Source organism: Cucurbita moschata, unplaced genomic scaffold, assembly GCF_002738365.1.
Source record: "Cucurbita moschata cultivar Rifu unplaced genomic scaffold, Cmos_1.0 Cmo_Scf00007, whole genome shotgun sequence".
In the NCBI taxonomy this organism is placed as follows: domain Eukaryota; kingdom Viridiplantae; phylum Streptophyta; class Magnoliopsida; order Cucurbitales; family Cucurbitaceae; genus Cucurbita; species Cucurbita moschata.
Genome location: NW_019268523.1, coordinates 4,548,435 through 4,570,976, shown reverse-complemented (window position 1 = coordinate 4,570,976; position 22,542 = coordinate 4,548,435). Strand labels below are relative to the sequence as shown.

The 22,542-nt window shown below is 33.7% G+C and overlaps 3 protein-coding genes across 7 annotated transcripts in view; 2 read left to right on the top strand and 1 right to left on the bottom strand.

Moving 5' to 3' along the window:
* The window catches only part of LOC111445197 (protein ACCUMULATION AND REPLICATION OF CHLOROPLASTS 3), a 16,246-nt gene extending 12,609 nt beyond the window's left edge, over window positions 1–3,637 (bottom strand). The window contains exons 1-3 of the mRNA XM_023083443.1: window positions 3,144–3,637; window positions 2,861–2,919; window positions 1,241–1,305 (exon numbers count right to left, since the gene is read on the bottom strand). Of these exons, the coding sequence (XP_022939211.1) occupies window positions 1,241–1,305; window positions 2,861–2,919; window positions 3,144–3,475 (456 nt within the window). The 5' untranslated portion in view covers window positions 3,476–3,637. The remainder of the gene's footprint in view (window positions 1–1,240; window positions 1,306–2,860; window positions 2,920–3,143) is intronic.
* A 3,703-nt stretch (window positions 3,638–7,340) lies between these two features.
* LOC111445671 (defensin J1-2-like) lies at window positions 7,341–11,255 on the top strand. Of its 3 annotated transcripts, none has more exons than XM_023084199.1 (2): window positions 7,341–7,452; window positions 7,539–7,905. In XM_023084199.1, exons 1-2 carry the CDS (start codon window positions 7,401–7,403, stop codon window positions 7,709–7,711), a joined length of 225 nt encoding a protein of 74 aa, XP_022939967.1. In that variant the 5' UTR covers window positions 7,341–7,400; the 3' UTR covers window positions 7,712–7,905. The 3 variants fall into 3 exon arrangements, with proteins under 3 accessions (XP_022939967.1, XP_022939968.1, XP_022939969.1); XM_023084200.1 differs by lacking the exon at window positions 7,539–7,905 and adding an exon at window positions 10,989–11,255 and having other exon boundaries at window positions 7,360–7,452; XM_023084201.1 differs by lacking the exons at window positions 7,341–7,452; window positions 7,539–7,905 and adding exons at window positions 10,837–10,903; window positions 10,989–11,255.
* Window positions 7,367–21,982, top strand: LOC111445670 (defensin-like protein 1). 3 transcript variants are annotated; one of them, XM_023084197.1, is made up of 3 exons: window positions 7,367–7,396; window positions 17,582–17,668; window positions 21,605–21,982. In XM_023084197.1, the coding sequence occupies exons 2-3, from the start codon at window positions 17,617–17,619 to the stop codon at window positions 21,775–21,777; spliced, it is 225 nt and encodes a 74-aa protein (XP_022939965.1). In that variant the 5' UTR covers window positions 7,367–7,396; window positions 17,582–17,616; the 3' UTR covers window positions 21,778–21,982. The 3 variants fall into 3 exon arrangements, with proteins under 3 accessions (XP_022939965.1, XP_022939963.1, XP_022939964.1); XM_023084195.1 differs by lacking the exons at window positions 7,367–7,396; window positions 21,605–21,982 and adding an exon at window positions 17,767–18,135; XM_023084196.1 differs by lacking the exons at window positions 7,367–7,396; window positions 17,582–17,668 and adding an exon at window positions 21,387–21,518.
* Window positions 21,983–22,542: the final 560 nt, after the last annotated feature.

The window sequence follows — 22,542 nt, the reverse complement described above, 5'->3', positions numbered from 1 at the left end:
CAAAAAAAAAAAAAAAAAAAAAAAGAGAGAGAGCAGAAGACCCAAAACAGCCATAATATATTAAAGAATCCTCGCACAGGGGCAACCCGTAGATAGATGAGGAGCTTCTCAAGCTCATTTACATAAAACATATCAGCTCAAGTAAGCATCCTCTAGGGCAGCCTAGCCTGCATATTCTCATTTGTGCTAACCTTCAAAGGATAAGAGACCAAACTAACTTGATTTGCCTCCCCCTTTCTGAATATTATTGTAAACCTCATTAATATAATATCTAACAAAGCAGGAGACACTGAAAAATAGAATTAAAAGCAATGTCTTAAAAAGGTTAAAGACGGCCTTGAGGTTTTTTCTCTTAAGGAGGCAAAGGCAAGCTTGGAATGTAAGCCTCAATAGATTTGGGGATGCTGTTACTTGTTTGGGATGTAAATTTGCAAGACTTCCCACGTTTTTTGCTTAGGGTTTCCTTTAGGAAAAAAAAAACACTTCATGACCTTTTTAGAATCTTGGAACCCAATAATAGTGAAGATGCTGTTGGATGGATGAAAAAAAAGAATTACTTTCAAGAGGAGGCAGATTAGCTTTTTGTTATTCGGTCCTTTCTAACCTTCCCTAGTATTACGTCTTTATTTATCATACCTAAGAAAATTGTTCTTGAACTTGAGAGAAGATTTTTTTGGGGGAAAGTAAAGGGAAAATTAAAACACTTATTTTTATAAGAAGGAAATTAACTTAATAGGGTGGCATGTAGCTTTGAAGCCCTTGAAGTGTGGTGGTATGAATTTGGCATATTTAAGGAAGAAAAACGAGGTTTGTCTAGCTTAATGGTAACTGAGGATCAATCAATTAACGCACACCATGAAGTGTAAATAAGGAAGAAAAAATGAGGCTCAAATAATTGGACCGGCACCTTTGCTTCCAAAATTTCTCTTAAGAAATATCCCAAAACTCCCCATTTCTTATCATGTAACCCAAACTACAATTTTACATACTTCTTTAGGAAGAATTGTTTGATAATACATTATTCTCCTCGTCTAAAGCACCTAGCTATATGATATCTCTAAAGATATTCTTTGTAATATTGTTATGTCTAAACTTTACTGGTTGCAAGAAAAAAACCAAAAGAAGATGAAATTGTCAATCATAATATGCAATATAGAGTCAAATTAAGAACGTTAAGGACTGAAAGCATAATTGTTCTTTTCTATTGAAGAAAGGACTTTTAGGTAAGAAATGTACAAACAAGTATAACAGCCTTCGAACACGATTGTAGTGACAGTGGAACGTCAATCATCCTTGGGTTATAATCTGCAAACATAATCAAAATCAGTAATAGATTATTTATTATGTCTCTTTCACCCACTAAGCCCTGGGTGTGAATATGGAAATATAGTTCAGCAGTAAGAATTAAATGCTGCTACTATTGTGAGGATAGCGTATTGATACAAATGAAGAAAATAAAGCTTCCTACAACAAAATATCATAAAGAAAGAAAGAAAGAAATGAAAAAAATTTGATATGTCTAGCATAATCTTTAAATAAGCTAGGATCAAGAACATGATAATAATCTGAATAATGAAATTTCACACGGTTCTCTTTGAGCTCTAGCTCAAATTGAAAATATCATAATTGCCACATTAGTATAAGATCAAACCAAAGAGACTTAAGGTAATGTATCATACAAAATATAAGACAGGAATACTTTAAAACAAGAGTGAAAAGAAGCATCTGAATGATTTGTGTGGAGTTTGTAGTACCACACATCCACATATATACGTATATGTGCTTGTATCTTTGTATGTTTGAACCAAATAAAGGATGACTTCAAGAATAATTAGCAGAATCTTTTTAATAAGAAACGATTTGATTAATATAATGGAATTTTCAAAGGACAGAAGAGGACCCAAAAGGAGTAGGGAAAAACATCTCCAAGGTCAATTATCACATAAATAGTAACTAAGCTTTCCATCTAAGTCATCATGAAAAGGAAATATAGACAGCAACGTCAGATCTAGTCTAAGCTTCTTGCCTCATAAAAAATTCTTCAATTCGGTCATCCCAGATTTATCACAGCAGCGCACAAAAACTATTGACCCAGAGTAGCTTTTTCTAATTCATAAAGCTGTGCCCACAAAATCTTTAGAGGATCGAGGAGGTGACCCAAAATGGAAGTCTGTTCCACAGCATGATATCCAACAGTAACACGACAAGAAAAGCCGATCGGCCCAAACCTATTTGTACTGGATTAAGAATTTCTTTTTAGAGTTCTATCATCCATAATCAGCCTATCCAAGGAAAGCATCTATAAGAAAACTCTACATCTGCAAGGAGAGTTCTTGAAAACAACCACTCCTTTCATGGCATTATCCTATGTAACCCTCCGCAAAGGAGAGCCTGAGGCCATTCAAACATCACCATCAAGTACTCCCAGTTTACTTTTAAAAATAATTGGTGCTCTCTTTTTCTTTACTTCTCCTTGTCGACCCACTTAAATTTTCGTTCAGTAGAAAAGAAGCTCGATCACAGGATCACAATATTTCTTTTCTTGATCTATTTTTTTATTAACAAGACTCCAAAATTTTCTTTTTCAATTTCTAAACAAAATAAGCTAACTGTAGCCATTTGGGCCTTCTTATGTTTGAGAAGACTTCAAGGTGTATATTTAAGATAAACGCAAGTTTCACTCACATTTTGGAATTTCAAGGTGAACTAGTTTATTAACTATGTTAGCCTGCGCACAAAAGATAACAGACAAAAGCTAATTTCAAGCTTCCCTAACTCAAATGCATGTTCTGGTTAAACAGCCTAGCCTGTATGGAAACAGCATAGAATGAAAAATTAAACGCTGAAAGAGTGAAAGAACCTTTTCCAATGAATCTCTGAAGTAGTTGCACTTTTAGAGAATCATGCTTTACGATTTGCCTACAAAAAGCAAAAGCAAAAACAAAAAATAAAAAATGAGATCAATTTCTCCACACAACATCATAACTTCGAATTTTTCAGAATTGAGTCTCATAAGTAGCTAAAAATGAGATCAGTTTCTCCCCTACAACGTATGGCAACTCAACTAACAACCAAAATCCTAAAAGTAAATCAATACTTGCAATCATTGAACAGAATTGAGCACATGGACTTCTTGAAATTACCAAAATCGCAGAGATGAAATCCTGAGAGCCGACTCGAGACAAAAATCAAGTACGGCTTCCTTCCTACTGCCAATGCCAATCACTTCCACGAACTCATAATCATCCCAGAAATCCTTCTCCATATTGGCCCTTCCAGCAGCATTTGACAAAGAACTGTTCGCTGTAGTACTCAGAAACGGGTAGGAATTCCGATATCCAGCCAACCCGAGAAACATCTTCCGGCGGCGAAAGAAGAGGCTGCGAATTGAGGAACAAGGGTATCGGCATAAGGAGGAACGGAGCAATGGGTGAAAGCCATTGATTACAGGAAGCTCCGTTATGAGTGGCACCATTACTATTACACCGGTTGGCTTATGAGCCAATTGCGACTCAGAAAATGGGAAGAAGCTGAATCGTCATGGTGACAGGAACCAGAAAAAATGGAGTGAGCTTCAAATTTTCGCGACTCACTGAATCCCAGTCCCAAATCAACTCCATCCCTGAAATTTAATTTCTCGTAATTCTTTTATTTTTTAGACAACAATAAATTGATTAAAAAAACGATTATCAAAATAAAGATTTGTTTAGGTTAAATTAAGAATAAAAAAATTCAAATTATCCTTAATCTTGATCTTTAAAAAAAATTATTAAAATACTCTTACAAACGGTTTGTAATTTGTTACACAGATTTGTTTAGGTTAAACTTTTATATATATATATTAGATTGATTAGGCTGCTATAGGCTGTTAAGTATATATTAGGCTGATAAATTAGTGATTCCGACTTAAGCTCTCAAGTAAGTGGCTGCACTATTGGTTTAGTTGGATGAATTGTTTGAAATATGAACGATGCAAGCTTTGTGGCTCTTGCACGTGTCGTACCTTGTGATTTTTTAATGTATGTTTATTATGTTATTACTATGTTGTGAGTATGTTGTGCTATGGAACTTGATATGTTATGTTATGTTGTTATTATGAGATATGTCGTGCTATGAAATATCATGTTGACACATTATGTCATTGAAAATTGTGCTATGTTATGAAAGTGTTACACACAAGATTATGAGACGACATAAAATGATTATGTCATGTATAAAATAAACGAAAATATAACTTGCATCATAGACCACATGCTAAGATTTTAAACTATGGGGACCTCATGCATATTGTATGTTCACGTGCATTGAGATACTTCTCCGTTATGATTAGTATAAATGCGTACACTCTGATGTTATGATACGGTATTATGTATACAATGATACTATTGCGCTCCCTTCCGTCCATGGTATTCTAGCACTGTGAGTGTACGTTAGTCGAATGTCAGGTTCAGGGGTACGTATATGAGCTCGCTTGGGGGTCCATATGTGCGTACGTGGGTCGCTTGTAGAGACGTACTACAAATCCGAAACTAAAGTCTTGTTATGATAGTTTATGAAACGGTAGGTTTCAAACATGATTGCATGTAATTGCATTTCTTGACCCTCGTTCTAATATATTTATATATTTGATAAAAAAAAAAAACATAGTTCTAATACATGTTTATGTGAAAAGTTCAGTTCAATACTCAATTCCAATCTATTATAGTCATTCTAGCTGAAAATATATCGAGATAAAACCATCATTCTAGCTGAAAATATATCGAGATAAAACAATTATTCTAAAGATTCATTTCGCTCACTTTGTACTAGACATAAAATTGTCGAACTTCTTCCTAATTTGAAGAGATAGTTTTGGCTAAGTAGTTATCATCTGATCAACTAATTTATGTATTTTCATACTCCATAATTTGTCCATATTTTTGTGGTGAGTTTGCTAATTAGTTATAATTCGATCACTCATCTTCTTGTCAAGAATCACGACCCTCTACAATGATATGATATTGTCCACTTTCAACCTAAACTATCATGACTTTACTTTTGGTTTCCCCAAAAGACTTCGTGTGAATGGAGATAGTGTTCTTTATAAACCTATTATCATCCTCTGAATTAGACACAACTTTCTCTGGAGCCCTCAAACAAACAAAATACATCCTTTATTCGACACTTGAGTCACCTTTAACTACACCTTCGAGGCTCACAATTTCTTTATTCGATACTTGGAGATTGTATTGATGTTGCTAAGTTAAAGGCATGACTCTAATACCATGCCACAATGGTATGATATTGTTCACTTTGACTATAAACTCTCATGACTTTTCTTTTGATTTCTTCCAAATGGCTTCCTATCAATGGAGATAGTGTTCCTTATAAACCTATGATCTTCCTCTTAATTAACTAACGTATAACTACTCCTCTCAATAATCCACAACAATACGTCTGAAAATAAGTGAATAAAGGATAGATATGAAAACTTTGTTTATGAAATTATTAATATTTTAATAGCCATTTAATTTTTGTCGTTGTTGGGCGAATAAAAAAGATCGAGGGATATATACAATATTTATTTAATATTATTACGTGGATCACTAATCAAATCAACGTGCCTAGTTTTCAAAGTCCTGAGGGGTCAACGTCGCAAGTGGCTATTGGCCATTAGGATTAAAGCTCGATTTTCCAATTCTTTTTTATTTTTTTAATACACAAAAGGAATTGCCAGGTTTTATAAAATACTCCACCATCCTCAAAATTCTGCCACCTTTGCCTAACATTTAATCTTGTTCAACTCGATTTAATTTTATCTTTTTAAGTCTCTCCAATAATTATTTATTCTTAAAAATTATGTATATTTATTTATTTATTTACTGTAACATGAGTGTAATCGCATGAATTGAGTCCATATGTGAATGAGAGCGATCCAAAGAATAGAATGACTAAGAAATTTTTTTAAAAGAATTGAAAGTTATTATATATACTAACACGGTGCACTTTCTTTTTCGTTGACCCAATCATAAAAACACCAAAATTAAGTATGTTCTGTCTGTAACTATTTTATGTTAGGTAATCTCTTGAAATTTTTCTTAGAATATATGTGAATGAAGACAAATCTTGCTAAAAGAAATTAACTAATGTGGTCATGTTGTAAGAGAATATCGGAACACGTAGGTGTCAAATCTAAATTCTAAATTTTAAACACGAATGAGACTGAAAATTAAATGTTTGTATTTGACATTGCAGCTGAAATGTTATCTGAATTTTATATAAATAAAGCAACAATTTTACTATCTTATTTAATTTTTACCGATGTATTTTTGAATCTATTGGGTAAGAAATCTGGGTAATTATCCTTCATGGTAAATATTTAATCTAACTTATATTTAAAAAATTAAATGAGGTATATAGTAAAAAAAAAATTATATTAAATGAGATATGCTTACAAATATACTATAAATAATATATATTAAATTTTAGGTTTTTAATCTGGTTAGCCATCATTAATAATTATTTTTAAATAATGATCTTAATAAAATTATACAATAAAATTAATCGTAATAATTTTTACGATCATATAATTATGCTAGCTCAAAAATAAAAAATATTTGGAATAAATAATAATAATTAATTATCGTCTTAATATTGTATATAGTATTACGTACTATGTTAATTTTCCTCCTTTGTTTTAACAAAATATATATATATATATTAATTACAAAATAAAAGGATAAAAATGAAACTTTAGAGATCTTTTATATAATTTAACAAAAAAGAAAGAAAAAACTCATATGTTTGAGACATTCATTTAAGTGATGATCTATATATATATATATAAAGTAAGATTAGGACATAAATGTAATAGTTCATATGGTTCAAATATATGATGATTTAGTCTAAAACTAGTTGCTATCCAATTAATTAAACACTAGAGTTTGGTTGGATCATCTCAGTCAAAGATAATGGGCTGCATCTTCCATCATGTTCCATTACTGATCTTACATCATCAGTTGGAGAGGGGAACGAAATATTTCGAGTGTAGAAATCTCTCTCTAATATACACATTTTAAAATCATTAGGCTGACAAAGATACGTAACGGGCTAAAGCGGACAATATCTGTTAGCGGTGGACTTGAACTGTTATAAATGGTATTAAAGCTAGGCACTAAACGGTGTGCTAGTGAGGATGTTGGACACCCAAGAGGGTGGATTGTGAGATCCCACATCCGTTGTAGCGAGTACGTTGGAAATCCAAAGAGATTTGAAAACTATGAGATTGACGGCGGCTATACGTAGCAGGAAAAACCCTTCCTTCTGCTCTCTCAACCCTTATATAAACCCTACCCTCCTTGCATTAAACTCACAACACACAAATTCTTCTATCTATCTCTCTCTCTCTCAGCTCTCTAACTATGAAGTTCCTTTCAGCTGCAATTTGCTTGCTGCTCCTCATTTTTGGCACTGGTTAGTTTGTTTCCTTCAATTTTTTATGTTTTGTTTGTTCATTGGACTGTTTACCAGTGGTGTTTGGTGCATGATGTGTGGGACAGGCATGGCGCCAATGGTTGCAGAGGCCAGGCTTTGCGAAACTCCGAGCGCCAACTTCAGGGGGCTATGCTTTAGTAACAACAACTGTGGCCATGTGTGCAAGGGAGAGGGGTTTAACGATGGCGCTTGCAGGGGCTTCCGCCTTCGCTGCTTATGCTCAAAGCAGTGTGTTTGATATGTTCTTCACCAACAACATCCACACATCTTCAACTAATTCTCTATTTACTTTCCAAGTTGTATCAATAAAGTGGTCATCCTCTTTGGCCCCTCCTTTTTTGTGATTTTGCTTTAATGTAGCTCTTTAATTACATTGTGTTTTGGAATTTTGGTTTATGCAATAATATGCGTATACGGGTGTTGTTTATGTTAGAAAAACCTCTCACTTCTATCGTAGGAATAAACATAAAATAATCAAGAAACAAGAAACACAAAAATTTACGTAAAAAAAAACTTCAATACAGGAACAAAAAAATCGACCTACCAAAAAGAAACTCAATATATAAATAAGTGATGTTACCGTTGGAACGCCCTCTATGACTTATCTATATGTTATTACTTATATGATGTGATGCGTATGAGCTTTCTCTGATGCATGTACTTCTCATATATCAATTCATATATGTTATGAGACCATGCTTACATTATGTCTTATGAGACAATTGATGAGTTATGTATGATAAAATTGAATGATATATGTCATGCATATATGTCTCATAGGAAAGTTACGTCGTGAACACTACAGAAGTATAATGCGCTTCTAACCATGTACCATGGTTTGAAAATGTGGGATCTTATGTATGTTGTATATCACAAGCATGAGTTACTTCTCTAATATATTTTGTACAAATTCGTACACCATGATATGATGTGTTCATTTTCTTCCGTTAGTTTTCTTATAGCATGAGCATGCAATAGTCCATAGTCAGACCTAGAGGATATGTATACAAGCTCGTCTAGTGGGTTCATGCACGGGCGTGCGGACCGTGGGTAGATAAGTATTATGCACCTAATTCTATTCCAAAAAAAAAAAAATATAGAATTAAGGAAAATCACAAAAAAGTAGGGTTTACCATGAACCATCATGGTTTATTATTGCATTTACGGTCTCCAACAATGAGGTCACTTACAGACCATTTTTGAACACTGAAGCTGCATTCTACATTTTTTTTTTTAAGATAAAAACAAGGTCTCCATATACGGATGATGACGTCTACTGTGGCGGCTATTAGAGTCAAGTCGCATTAAGTCGTAGCTTTTATGTTAAGATAATCAATCACATTTATTTTTAACTTTAATAAAAAGATGTCATTTTTTTTCTTATTTTCAGCCATATTATTTTTTTATGACGTCATTATTAAATATTAAATGAATTTATTACAACGTCATTATTAAATTTTAAATGAATTTATGAACATAGACTCCAATAATGTGAATGACAGAAATAAGCAAATAAAAGAAAGAAATTCGAATTAATAGTATTTTAATTGGTATTTAAATATTGTCGTTGTTGGGCAAATAAGAGATTGATGTATTCAATATTGTGTGGATCACTTGTCACTCATCGAGTCAATACCTAATTTTCAAAGTCTTGTTTTGTTTTATTAAGGAGGGGCCACCCTCACAAGCAGCCATTAGTCTTTTGGATTAAAATTTTATCCCTGGTTGCCATTAGTGCTCGATTGACACCAAAGTTGCATTCCGAAACTCATATTGAAACTTGGCTCTCTTGCACTAAGAATACTTCTCTCATTATATGAGCGGATGCGTACATTACGATATCTATGTACGTCATGATTTTATGTGGATCCTTTTCCACTGTGGCTCCGATAGCGTGAGTGTGCGCTAGCTAAAGATCATGTCTAGGTGCTACGTGTACGCCCGCTTGGTAGGTCCATGTGTGCGTACGTGGGCCTTGTATTAGGACTACACATCCAATTTTTGCCCAAACTGAAAAGCAAAGTTGAAGACCATGAAATGTTTTTATGAAAGAATAGGTCCCACCATGATTGCTTGTGTACGCATTTCTCGACCCCAATAGTGTAGTTACCCTCAGCCATGTACTCCTCTTATTTTTTAAGTAAAGATAAGGCACCTCTGTACAGATGACGACATTGTAGTGACGACCATGTGATCGAAGCTAGGGTGGTGGCATTTATGTTGTTTTTTTCGTAGCCATTGGGTTAGATTAGGACAATGTTTTATTTTCTTTATTTTATTTAAATTCATGTTATTTTTTTTTGCACCATATTGTTTTAATGAATTTATTATGAACATATAAGTCCATGACTTCGAAATATTTTTAATGATTTTTTTCCGTACATAATAGATATGCAGCGAAGATCTTATTTTTAGTAAAAAAAAAAATAGGTGCATTACAAGTCTGAATAAAGTACTAATTCTTAACTAAATAAACACATTAAATACCTCAAAATATATTAAATAGACCGACTTCCATTTATAATTCTCTAACATTACAAAATAAAGTATCCAATACACGAAGAGCAAAGTAAAAAAAAAAAGATGAATAGGGTAATCTCTATGCGCTTTTTGCTTATCGATCGACTTCACTTCTGTCACACTATTCTCTTTGCACGGTTGCGCACACAAGTTGAGTCGAATCAAGTTGTAAAATTTTTTAGATTCAATCTCATTGTTCATGAGTTGAGTAAGTGGAATCGAGTCATTATCAATTGGACGAAAATGGTAAGAAATTGTAAGTATTTTAATTCCTATTTAAACTTTGTCATTGTTCGGCGAACCAAGCATATACCATATTCATTTAACATTACGTGGATCACTCATCAATCAATGTTCATAATTTTCAAAGCCTTGTTTTGTTTTATTTAAACCTAGATTTTTCCATTCCTTTTTTATACACAAATTCAATTTCAAAAGGAATTGCCTTAGTTTTTTAAAATACTCCACCATTATCAATAATTGATTTTTAATTTTAATGCAGTTTAGAAGCCTATTAAATATAAAATTTAAATATATATCTAATAAATTAATTAATTTTAAAATAACAGTTAAATATAGAAATTAAAACAAAATAAATTTAAAAATCTTATAATAAAATTATTTTGTATAATTTAACAAAATAAAAACACATATGTTTAATACAAATTCTATATATATAATTCATGTTGCTATCAAATTAAGTTAAAGAGTAGAATTTTGTTTAATCCTCTTCTCAGCCTTGATTTGCCTTTTGGATGATGTAAGTCAAACATGATGGGCTCTCTTAATTCTTATATAAACCCTAAACCCTAAACCCTCCATGCATTAAACTCATAACACACAAATTCCTCTCTAAATATGAAGTTCCTTTCAGCTGCAATTTGCTTGCTGCTCCTCATTTTTGGCACTGGTTTGTTTGTTTCCTTCAATTTTTTATGTTTTGTTTGTTCATGGACTGTTTACCAGGGGTTTTTGGTGCATGATGTGTGGGACAGGTATGGCGCCAATGGTTGCAGAGGCCAGGCTTTGCGAAACTCCAAGCCACAATTTCAAGGGGCTATGCTTTAGTAGCAACAACTGTGGCCATGTGTGCAAGGGAGAGGGGTTTAACGATGGCGCTTGCAAGGGCTTCCGCCTTCGGTGCATATGCTCAAAGCACTGTGTTTGATATTGCTTCATCAACTATTTGCCTATTTCTAAAAGTAGACACTTTATTAAAAACTTGTATGAATAAAGTGGGCATCCTCTTTGGCCCCTCCTTCCTTCCTTTCATGTATTTTTGGTTTGATGTTGTGTAAGCCCTTTAATTACATTGTGTTTTGGAATTTTGGTTTATGCAATAATAGGCCTATACCTGGTGTCCTTTGAACGTAAACACGTCTCACTTCTATCATAAGAAACAAGATACACAAGAATTTACGTTTAAAACTCTAAAACTAGAAAAAAAAAACCATGACTTATTAGAAAAAATTCAACATACGAAAAATTATAACAGTCAAATATAATCTCTACGATCTCACTTATAAGGAAACTCTCTAAACTTTTGTACTACTCACTCCTTTTTACAAACGTTTAAGTCTATTACAATGGTTTAGTAAACGTGTATGTGATGGCAACTTTGTTTTAAAAGAAAAAAAAAATAGGGTCATTATAGTTGGTGTAAGAGCTATATGCTTTTATATGTTTCCACCGAGGTGTAAGAGCTATATGCTTTTATATGTTTCCACCGACTTGTCATAAGGTTTTAAGAAATTTGGGCCTAGTTCAAGTATCTTCTGAATGTTACATCATTCCACTGTGGTGTCATAATGAGCTAATCTATTTTGTAGGACCTCGTTTCATCTTAGAGTGGGTTTCTTCCCAACACAATAATAGCTTCTCTATATACTACTTGTTGTCCACTCTCGAGCGGGATTGTTCTACACACAATAATATATCCTCAATTAACTACCTGTATATCCCTTTGTACACTTCTTAAGCACACAATAGTGATTCCTCATGCTATCTACTTATGTAGTCCCTTGTACACCTCTTAAGGCGGGTTATCGTACATACGGTAGCAATTTCCCATGTCACCCACTTATATAGTCTCTCGTCATTTCTTAAGGCAAGTTATCATAGATACAGTGGTAGTTCCTTATATTGTCTACTCGTATAATCTCTCGTCCTTTTAAGGCTGGTTATACTCTACACGCAGTAATGGGTCTTCGAGTCGCTATTTATGTAGTCCATCGGCCCCTATTAGGACAAGTTATATCTTACACACATAGTGACTCCCCAAATAGTTTTGTTCATGTTACCATCATTCTTATGTGTTCTCGTAGTTCACCCTAGGTGCCATAGAGATATATCAGGTTCTAGGGCGTCTAGATGAATTAGGTCATAACAAGCATTTCTAGGTCGCTCGGGACTAGCTCCTCATGGCTAAAGCCAAATCTTGAGTTGCACTTAGGTCTTTGATCGCCACTTACGATCCCAGGGTGCTTAGTGTACTAAAAACGTATTGACCTAAGATGTTGCATAACTACTCTAGTTCTACCGCCCTACTCACTCTAATATATGTATGCTTTACTAGGGAGATATTCTATCAATTACCTAGTACACAGAAATCATGATCTAAACGGTTGTGCAGGTTTAATAAAGGAATATTCCTATCCATTGATAACTCTCTAGAAGTAGAGTCATATCAAGTCTTTTTGTAGGTAATATTACACTCTTATTCACAATTTTCTCATTTATTACCCCATTTATTCTAGTTAGTAAGCATGAAATCGTTTATTGCGGGCCAACATGAAAAAAATATGATTTGACATAAATTAATCTTAATTGTACATTTAATTGAGTTATGTGTTAAAATTTCAAACATTTATGCTGAACCATAAGGGAGTAGCAAATTTGGAAACAAACGGGGATGACATGGAAATTTTAAATCCACATCAGCAGTCCAAGTGGGTCATTGACTACCCAATGAGAAACATCCTATATGGACAACTTATTTCTTTTCATCTGTAAAGGGGAACTCATGCTCAATATAAAAGGAAAAAGAAGACCAAGAGGAGAGAGACACACTTTGGGAGAGAAAAATCGGATTACACAGTAGCAGCCTCTGTTGTAGCGAACTGCTGTGAAACTAGAGAAGAAGAAGAAAACCCTAATTCAGCAGCTGTTAATAGCAGAAGGAAAAAGAGATCAACAAGGATTGATTAGGGCAAAGAGGTGAACGTGAGAGCTCAAGTGAAGAGAACTTCCATTGAAGAACAACAACAAAGCTGGATAACTCTCTATTTCCTTACTCTTTTTTCTAATTCTATCAATTTTATATGATTAAGATGTGGGTTCCTCCATTTAATTCAATTTATATGGAGAGCTAAACTTTATAGGGGAGGTGAGAGAGTTTTATATAGTTTAAGTATGTTAACGATATGATTTTAGTTTATTAAAGAGTTGTTGTTAATGATTTACATGTGTGTTTAATTAGCTACTTTACATACATAGTTGTTCTCTTATTCGAGAGAAAAGAGGAGCAATGAAATTCTCTTTAATACTCTAGTTCCGTATATGAATAATTCTTCTCCTAGAGCCTTATTAATAGAAATTACCACAATTATGAAAATAATCACCATTCATGATCCTCGAGAGTGGGCTTGGGAATCTATCAAAAGGAACTAAAATCTACCACAAAACTCAACAACTTATCTATTTAATCTATCTTAGCCGAACCTTCCTCATTTAGTTGATTTTCTAATCATTTTCTGTTTTTCGACAGCAGTGACACTCGATTTTAGTTTTGTTTAAGTAGTTAAAATCATCAACACTCATCTGAATGTTATCCAAAAACTCACTTAATTTCCAGCAATAAAATTTACAAAAAGAGATAGGTTCCTTATGGAATCGATAATTTACTTATTACTTGATACTTGTGATGGTGTATACTTCATTTATTCTTGTGAATTTTACATCATTTTATTATATACATCCACAAGCAATCAAGTTTTTGAGTAAGCACAAATAATTCATACGTATATTCGCCTGAATCTAGCATACAATTTAATCATACAATTCAAACATGCTCAATTATAAGATAAGGTACATCTAGCATCTAAGAGTGTTGTAGATCACAATTTTTCCATCCTCCATTCCAGTATTTAATGTTCCTGCATCATCTATATTCATACAAGGGTATTTTCATATTTTTTTTCTTTACATGGATGCACATCTATTCAAATTTGCTCATAAGTCCTAAACATGCATATTCTAACCACTTATGGTAAGATAAGTTCACATGCTAGCACGTCCTAGCGATTCCTATAGATATTACTTGCCTAGTATCTGTGTGTGGCTGCTTATCGGGATGAAGTGTGCCCTCCATAGCTTGCATTTCAACACATTGGAGGCTCCAAATTTCCTCAAATCTCAATGGTTGGTTCTAAATCAAGCTAAATTTGGGTGAGTATCAAAATTGAGACGAAAAACAATCAAAGTGAGGTTGAACGGTCCAAAAATGACCTTGCACGCACCACTCACACGCCCTCACGCGCGAAGAGTAGCTTCCACTCGTGGCCCCACGCGCAATTGTCACACACCTCCAAGGGAGGGGAACTCGCGCCTTTGTGCCGCCATGTATCGCTAGAATCCCTCTACAACCATGTGATGTAGGTCGTCGAGTGCAGGCATGAATTGCGGGTCGATCAAGAGGATCGTGTCTCAGCAACTGCTGGTGTCCCGACGCGTTGCGCATCTCTTCTTGTGACGTGTGTCCTTCTGCGTCGCTGACGGTATCCCCATGTCGTCTGCTGATGCATGTCCCTCCGACAAACAGATTCGACGATAAGAATCGTTTCAACCTATTTTCTTTAGAATTTCATATCTTCATGCACACAACTTAGATTGAATTAATTCATTCACCTAATGATATTTTTCTTATAGATACCCACAAACTAATATAATCGCACTAAAATATTAAAGTTTATGTATTCTTCCCGATCTTAGGAAGCTTCTAGGACCTCCTACTTCCGTTGCTTACTCTACATTCCTTCACAAAAAATGTGCAAAACTAGATCAACATACTAAATTTACCAAGGCTAATTTCTTCGTATGCTCACGAATTTACGAATTTTGAAAAAACCCGAAGCTTAAAAATTCATAGGACTCACATTCTTTCTTTCTCTGTTCTTGACAAAATCGAACTTATCCAGCACCCAACACTAAGAATAAAGCACTCCTACCTATTGAAATTTTCTTGTGAAGAACTATTCATCAAATTCGCCTCCTCTTGTTGAATTGGAGCATTTTCTTCTTCTTCTTTTTTGCTCTTAATTATTTTTTGTTCGAGGTTCACAGTATTCCCAAATTCAACCTCTAAGGTAGATCCCATAACGGTTGAAGGGAGAAACAAAACATTTTTATACGAGTATGAAAATTTCTCCTTAGCAGAGTTGATTTAAAATTGTGAGGCTGATGACTATACATAACAGCCTAAAGCGGACAATATTTACTAACGGTGGATTTGAATTGTTACATGAATCGAGTTTATAAATATTGAACCAAATTATCAAATTTTTTTTTATTAAAAGTAAATTATTAATAAATTGATAATTCAACCCAAAACATACCATTTGGATTAGACTTATCCAATTATTTTTAACACTTTGTTCAAACTTTACTCGATAAAATTTGTTAGGAATCACAGATTTCAACAATGGTATAATATTGTCCACTTTGACCATAAGCTCTCATAACTTTACTGTTGGTTTCTCCAAAAGGTCCCATATCAATGAAGATAGTATTTCTTACTTATAAACGCACGATCACTTCCTTGATTGGCTAATGTGGGACTCCCATTGTCAAAATACTTCATAATTTGAAAAAATTGAAAAGTCCATTTTGGGTAACTAGTGGCCATCAAATTGATGTATTTTAACAATCCACAAATCACTCATCTCCTTACACAAATAGGTTAGATATATCATTTAAATTTTGTCGTTGTTAGGGGAATAAGAGATTATACTACGTTGATGGACCTAATTTTGGAAGTCTTGATTTGTTTTGTAAAGAGGAGTCAACGTCGTCGCAAGTAGCCATTGGCCCTTTGGATTAAAGCTACATTTTCCAATTCCTTTTTGATACACAAATTCCACTCCATTCTTAATTGAGATATAATAGATGGTGGCGATATTAAAGCCACTATGTCCATCTTTATCTAACCTTTCGTTGTTTCTTTCTTCAAGGAGAGGCGTTTAAAAATTTTGATAATTCAAAAACTTTTTAGATTAAATTGATTTGTGGTTTCTCTCTGAACCTAGATTGAATTGAACTAAATCGACTTGAATTTATTGTTAATTTTAAAGTATACATTTTAGTCACACTATCATTTATATATTTTTTTTGGATTTCTAAATTTTACTGTAATTTTTTTTTTCAAATATATATTGAAATTGAATCGTAAATCTTAATTAAATATTTGAAGATGAATAAATATATGAAATTAACATTTTTAACCCAAAAAGTTATTGTTGGGTTGAGTTGAATAAGGATGATTTAGGTGGATAATTTTTAAAATTCATGGCAAACATTGAAATTTTAGAGCCATAAAACATAATTGCAGGTGTAACAACCTATAAAACAAATATTATCCTATTTGGACTTTTCCTTTCCGTCTTCCCTCAAAGTTTTTAAAACGCGTTTCAGAGGTTTCCACATCCTAAGAATGTTTCGTTATCCTCCTCAATTCATGTGGGATCTCACAATCCACCCACTTTGGGGTCAGCGTCACTTAACACTCATTCCCCTCTCCAATCAATAGGGATCTCACATCCACATCCACCCCCTTTGTGTGGGATCTCACAATATATAATATTTCATTTCTTCTAATTTGCTAAACTTTTGAGATGAGACGATAATTAACGATGACCTTTGTGAGATCCCACATCAGCTGTGGAGAAGAACATTTTAAAAACACTAGCAGACACCCTTGTATAGAAACCTCTTAGTAGCAGACGTATTTTAAAAACTTTGATGGCAAGTCTGAAAGGAAATGTCCAAAAAGAACAATATCTACTAACTGTGAACTTACGTCGTTACAACCTTAATTTTATAGATAATTGTATATAATATTACACGTGTCTTCTAATCTTTACACATAAGATGTTACATCAATTTTTCTCCTTTGTTTTAGTAAAAGATGTATAGTTTAAACGAGATATATATATATATATGAGAAAAAACACGTGTACTGAAAGTAATCAAGTGAAACAAAGGGGGTAAGTTAAATAAGGTGGGTTTGTGTAAGAACAAAGATTTGGGTATAACTTTAATCAAATTATAAGATGATATTAGTCTAAAACTAGTTGCTACCCAATTAATTAAAGAGTGAAATATTGGTGGAGGCAAAAAGATGTTGAATAATCAAACCAAGTGCTCTATATGGCCTTTGTTGATTCTTCTTCTCAGCCTTAATTTGTTATTTTTTGGATCATCTAAGTCAAACATGATTGGCTGCATCTTCCATCACTAATAACTTCACTCTGCTCTCTCAACCCTTATATAAACCCTAAACCCTCCTTGCATTAAACTCACAACACACAAATTCCTCTATCTATCTCTCTCTCTCTCAGCTCTCTAACTATGAAGTTCCTTTCAGCTGCAATTTGCCTGCTGCTCCTCATTTTTGGCACTGGTTTGTTTGTTTGTTTGTTTGTTTCCTTCGATTTTATATGTTTTGTTTGTTCATTGGACTGTTTACCAGTGGTTTTTGGTGCATGATGTGTGGGACAGGTATGGCGCCAATGGTTGCAGAGGCCAGGCTCTGCGAAACTCCGAGCCACAATTTCAAGGGACTATGCTTTAGTAACAACAACTGTGGCCATGTGTGCAAGGGAGAGGGGTTTAACAATGGCGCTTGCAGGGGCTTCCGCCTTCGTTGCTTATGCTCAAAGCAGTGTGTTTGATATCTCATTCATCAACTAATTGTCTATTTCTAAAAGTAGACACTTATTAAAAACTTGTATGAATAAAGTGGCCATCCTCTTTGGCCCCTCCTTCCTTCCTTCCTTTCTTGTGTTTTTGCTTTGATGTTGTGTAAGCTCTTTTGGAATTTTGGTTTATGCAATAATATGCGTATTCGTGGTGTTGTTATCTTAGAAACATGTCTCACCTTTACTATAGCGGTTAGTATGTGTCACGGCCCGATTTTTAAGGCTTCAAGAAATTTGACCGTGAAACAATATAAAATAAGGTGAAATTGAGCCAAATTTAAAATCAAGTAGTACCATTTCCGAAATCCAAAACAATAGGGATACAAAATAGGTTTTATTCCAGTTATTTACAAAAGGGGAATGAATGTCAAAAACCAATGGAAACGACAACCCAAAAGAAATACAAAATAATATTGACGCCTCGAGTCGACATCTTTTTGTGATAACATAGCTCCCAAGCACCTCCCTACCTTGACCGGTACCTTAAAAAGAAAAGGGAAAAGGAGTGAGTATAAAATACTCAATAAGCAGTCTACCTATAGCCTCTCATCACATCCTTTAACCTAACATGTTTCCACGAGCTTGTCATAGGGTTTTAAGAAATTTGTGCCTAGTTCAGGTATCCCCTAAATGTTATCTCACGCCACGGTGGTGTCTATCATGAGCTAATCTATTTTGTAGGCCCTCGTCTCCTCTCAAGGTGGGTTTCCTCTGGACAAAATAGTAGCTCCTCAATATACTACTTAAGTAGTCCCTCGTCCACTCTCACGCTGGTTTGTCCTACACATAATAATATATCCTCAGTCAATTACGTGTATAGTCCCTTGTTCACTCTTAGGTGTGTTGTGTTCAAATTCCGCAACGCGTGGATCCATCGTCCCTTGGCCAACACGTGATGTAAGTGATTCAATTCAGATCATTGGGTGCAAGTGTGGTTAGCTTTGGGTGTTGGCAGTCGTTGGTGTTGCGATGCGTTGCGTGTCTTTTTCCATCACTCACGTCCTTCTGCAGCTCTGACACGTATCCCCTTGTTGTTTGTCGACGCATCCTCGAGATGTTCTCCTTAACAAATTTCAAGATTCAAGGATAAAATTTATTTCAATCTATTTTAGAATTTCATATCTTCATGCACATAACTCGGATCCAATTAATTCCTTCACCAAAGTTGTGGAGTTTTCATCCCTCTACACACTTATATTTTTTTATATATAATTTTTTGACCCATAGACTAATATAATCGCACTAAAACATTTAAATTCATGCATTCTTACCATACTTTGAGACTTCTCGGATCTCTTACTTCCGTTGCAATTTGACTCCAGACTCCGTTCACGAAAAATGTGCAATAGACACCAAGATCAACATGGGATAAAATTTATTTCAGCCTAATTCGATTCAACCAAAAACTATTTGAGAGAAACTCACGAATCTGACCAGTAAATTTTTCATTTATTTTAATCTAACTCAAAACAGCTTGGACTTATCCAATTTTTAAGATCATCGAATTGTTTTTAACACCCGTATTGGTATAAATACATTTCAAACTTATATGATACAATATTACTCAATTGGATTCTTCTCATATGCAAAGAGAATATCAAACTTCCATAAAAGATTGCTCTAAATTTATATATTTGACTTATATAACGTATTTCGTTAGAAACATAGCTCTAATTTAGGTTTACGTAAAAAGTTCTAATAATCAAGTTCCTATCTATGATAGTCAATCTAGCTGAAAACATATCAACATAAACCCTTAATCACGTATTCTTCTAAAGATTCTTCTAGTTCTCGTTATACTAGATAGAATGATATATCTTTCTTCTGTTTACAGGTTCAAGTTATTTAGATTTTGTCTTCAACACCAACACTCAGACATCCATCCCCATCACGTTTCGTTCTCCCTATCTATATGTGCGAGTTGGGCCACACACGTGCTACAATGGCAATTACAATGGAAAGCAAGGTAAAATATTACCTCTGTTCGAATTTGTCAAAATATTTCATAAGTTGAAGAGTCGGTTTTGAGTAACGATCAACCAATTCACTCCACAAATCATTCATATCCTAATCACAAATAGGTTAGATACATCAAAAGATTTGAATTCATATTTGTCATAATCAGAACTTGTCTATGAAAGTATTAAATATTTTAATTGCTATTTAAATTTTGTCGTCGTTCGGCGAATAAGAGATGGGTGTGTTCAATATTATGTTGATTGACCTAATTTTGGAAGTCTTGGTTTGTTTGGTAAAGATGAGTCCACGTGGCAAGTAGCCATTGGCCCTTTGGATTAAAGCTACATTTTCCATTAATTCTTAATTGAGATATAATAGATGGTTATCTAAATTCTGCTGGCCATCTTAAAGGGGCTATGTCCACCTTTGACTGACTTCTTTTATTATAAAAAAAAAAAAAAAAAAAATTCTATTAATTCAACCTAATCCGGTTTGGTTTGATCTGAATAAATGAAAACTTTATAGATTAGGTTGGTTCGTATACATTTTTTTTACAATATCATCCTATATATATTTATTTATTTTATTTTTAGTCAATTTTTTAATTATTATTTATTTTTTAACCATTTTAAAAACAAATTTTTAATTATTTATTACTTAATTTTTTTACCATATATATTGAAATTGAATGGTAAATTTTAGTCTAACATTCGAAACAACCCAACCCAAAAGTTTATTGTTAGATTGGGTTACCTTCATTATTTAATAAAAGTTGTTTAGATGGTAAAAATTTTAAACCCCCAAATCCATGAACTCCCCTATTTTATGTGACTTCAGGGTCAGATTCATAGTTTTCTAAAATAATAACAAAATAAAAATTAAAAAAATAAAAGTTTATTTTTTAAAAAGTATAACTAAAAATTAAATAGTTATAAAAATAAGTATGGATCTTTACCTACTATGTTTGAATAAAATTACAAATTTAACTGACGTTTGTGACCATTTGGTCCATAAAACTTTAAAATAATTATAAATTTAGTCTTTAAATTTTTAGTAACAGTTAAGTCCACTGCTAACAGATATGATCTTTTTTTAGTTTTCTCTTTCAGATTTTTCTTCCAAATTTTTAAAACGCGTCTTGGTAGAGTGAGGTTTGCACACCAATCGATGTGGGATCTTACATTAAATCAAAGTAAAACTTTTCAAACTTGAAAGCATAATTGAACCCCGAGATCTTTTCTATAGTTAAAAAAAAAAAAAAAACGAGAAAAAACTCGTATGTGTACACAAATTAATGAAGTGAAACAAGGGGTAATTTAAATAAGGTGGGTTTGTGTAAGAACCAAGATTTGGGTATAACTTTAATGAATCATATGGCTCAAATATATGATGATTTAGTCTAAAACTAGTTGCTACCCAATTAATTAAACACTAAAATTTTGCTGCATCTTCCATCACTAATAACTTTGCTCTCTTAATTCTTATATAAACCCTAAACCCTCCTTGCATTAAACTCATAACGCACAAATTTCTCTCTTAATATGAAGTTCCTTTCAGCTGCAATTTGCCTGCTCCTCCTCATTTTTGGCACTGGTTTGTTTGTTTCCTTCAATTTTATATGTTTTGTTTGTTCATTGGACTGTTTACCAGTGGTGTTTGGTGCATGATGTGTGTGACAGGTATGGCGCCAATGGTTGCAGAGGCGAGGCTTTGCGAATCTCCGAGCCGCAACTTCAAGGGGCTATGCTTTAGTACCAACAACTGTGGCCATATCTGCAGGGCAGAGGGCTTTAATGATGGCGCTTGCCAGGGCTTCCGCCTTCGCTGCATATGCTCTAAGCACTGTGTTTGATATCTCATTCATCAACAACATCCACACATCTTCAACTAATTCTCTATTTACATTCCAAGTTGTATGAATAAAGTGGCCATTGTCTTTGGCCCCTATTTCCTTCCTTTTCTTGTGTTTTTGCTTTAATGTTGTGTTGTAAGCTCTTTTAATTACATTGTGGTTTGGAATTTTGGTTTATGCAATAATATTGGTAGTGTCGTGTGTATCCTTAATGTCACAATCAAAATGTTCTGCTATCTAATTGTTGTAGTAAAAGGGGGAGTAAGATTGATCACGCTCACACATTCATACACATAAATTAAACAAAGAGGCATAAAAATTTATGTAGTTCGGAGAGAAGAAATTCCTATTTAGACGAAGAGGCAAAAGAGGCAACTATCTCTTTAGGCATTAAAATTAATTGAGATCTTTAGACGAATTAAGCCATTTAACGTATTGTAATTCAATGGCGTGATTACACATAGGTTGAAACTGACGTTGAGGAACACAGTTCCACCGGCTCTAAGAATATTTAGTAACTTTGACCTAGGGCAACTAGGTGACTCTACAATTGGCTTGGTTGGACAAATTGTATGATGTATGATGATGCGTGGTTTGTTGCCCATGCACGTGTCATGATTATGATTGTTGTATTGTGCTATGCTATATTGTACTATGTTATGCTATATTATGTCACGTTATGTTATACTGTGTTATGCCATGTTTATGAGTTATGTTATAATGTGACTACATCATGTTGTAGAATCATGTTTATGATATTGATAA

Coding starts and splice junctions, on each gene's coding strand:
- LOC111445671 (XM_023084200.1), top strand. CDS start 7,401: ATGAAGTTCCTTTCAGCTGCAATTTGCTTGCTGCTCCTCATTTTTGGC. Junction 7,453..10,988: donor GCTCCTCATTTTTGGCACTG/GTTAGTTTGTTT, acceptor TGTGTGGGACAG/GTATGGCGCCAATGGTTGCA.
- LOC111445670 (XM_023084197.1), top strand. CDS start 17,617: ATGAAGTTCCTTTCAGCTGCAATTTGCCTGCTGCTCCTCATTTTTGGC. Junction 17,669..21,604: donor GCTCCTCATTTTTGGCACTG/GTTTGTTTGTTT, acceptor TGTGTGTGACAG/GTATGGCGCCAATGGTTGCA.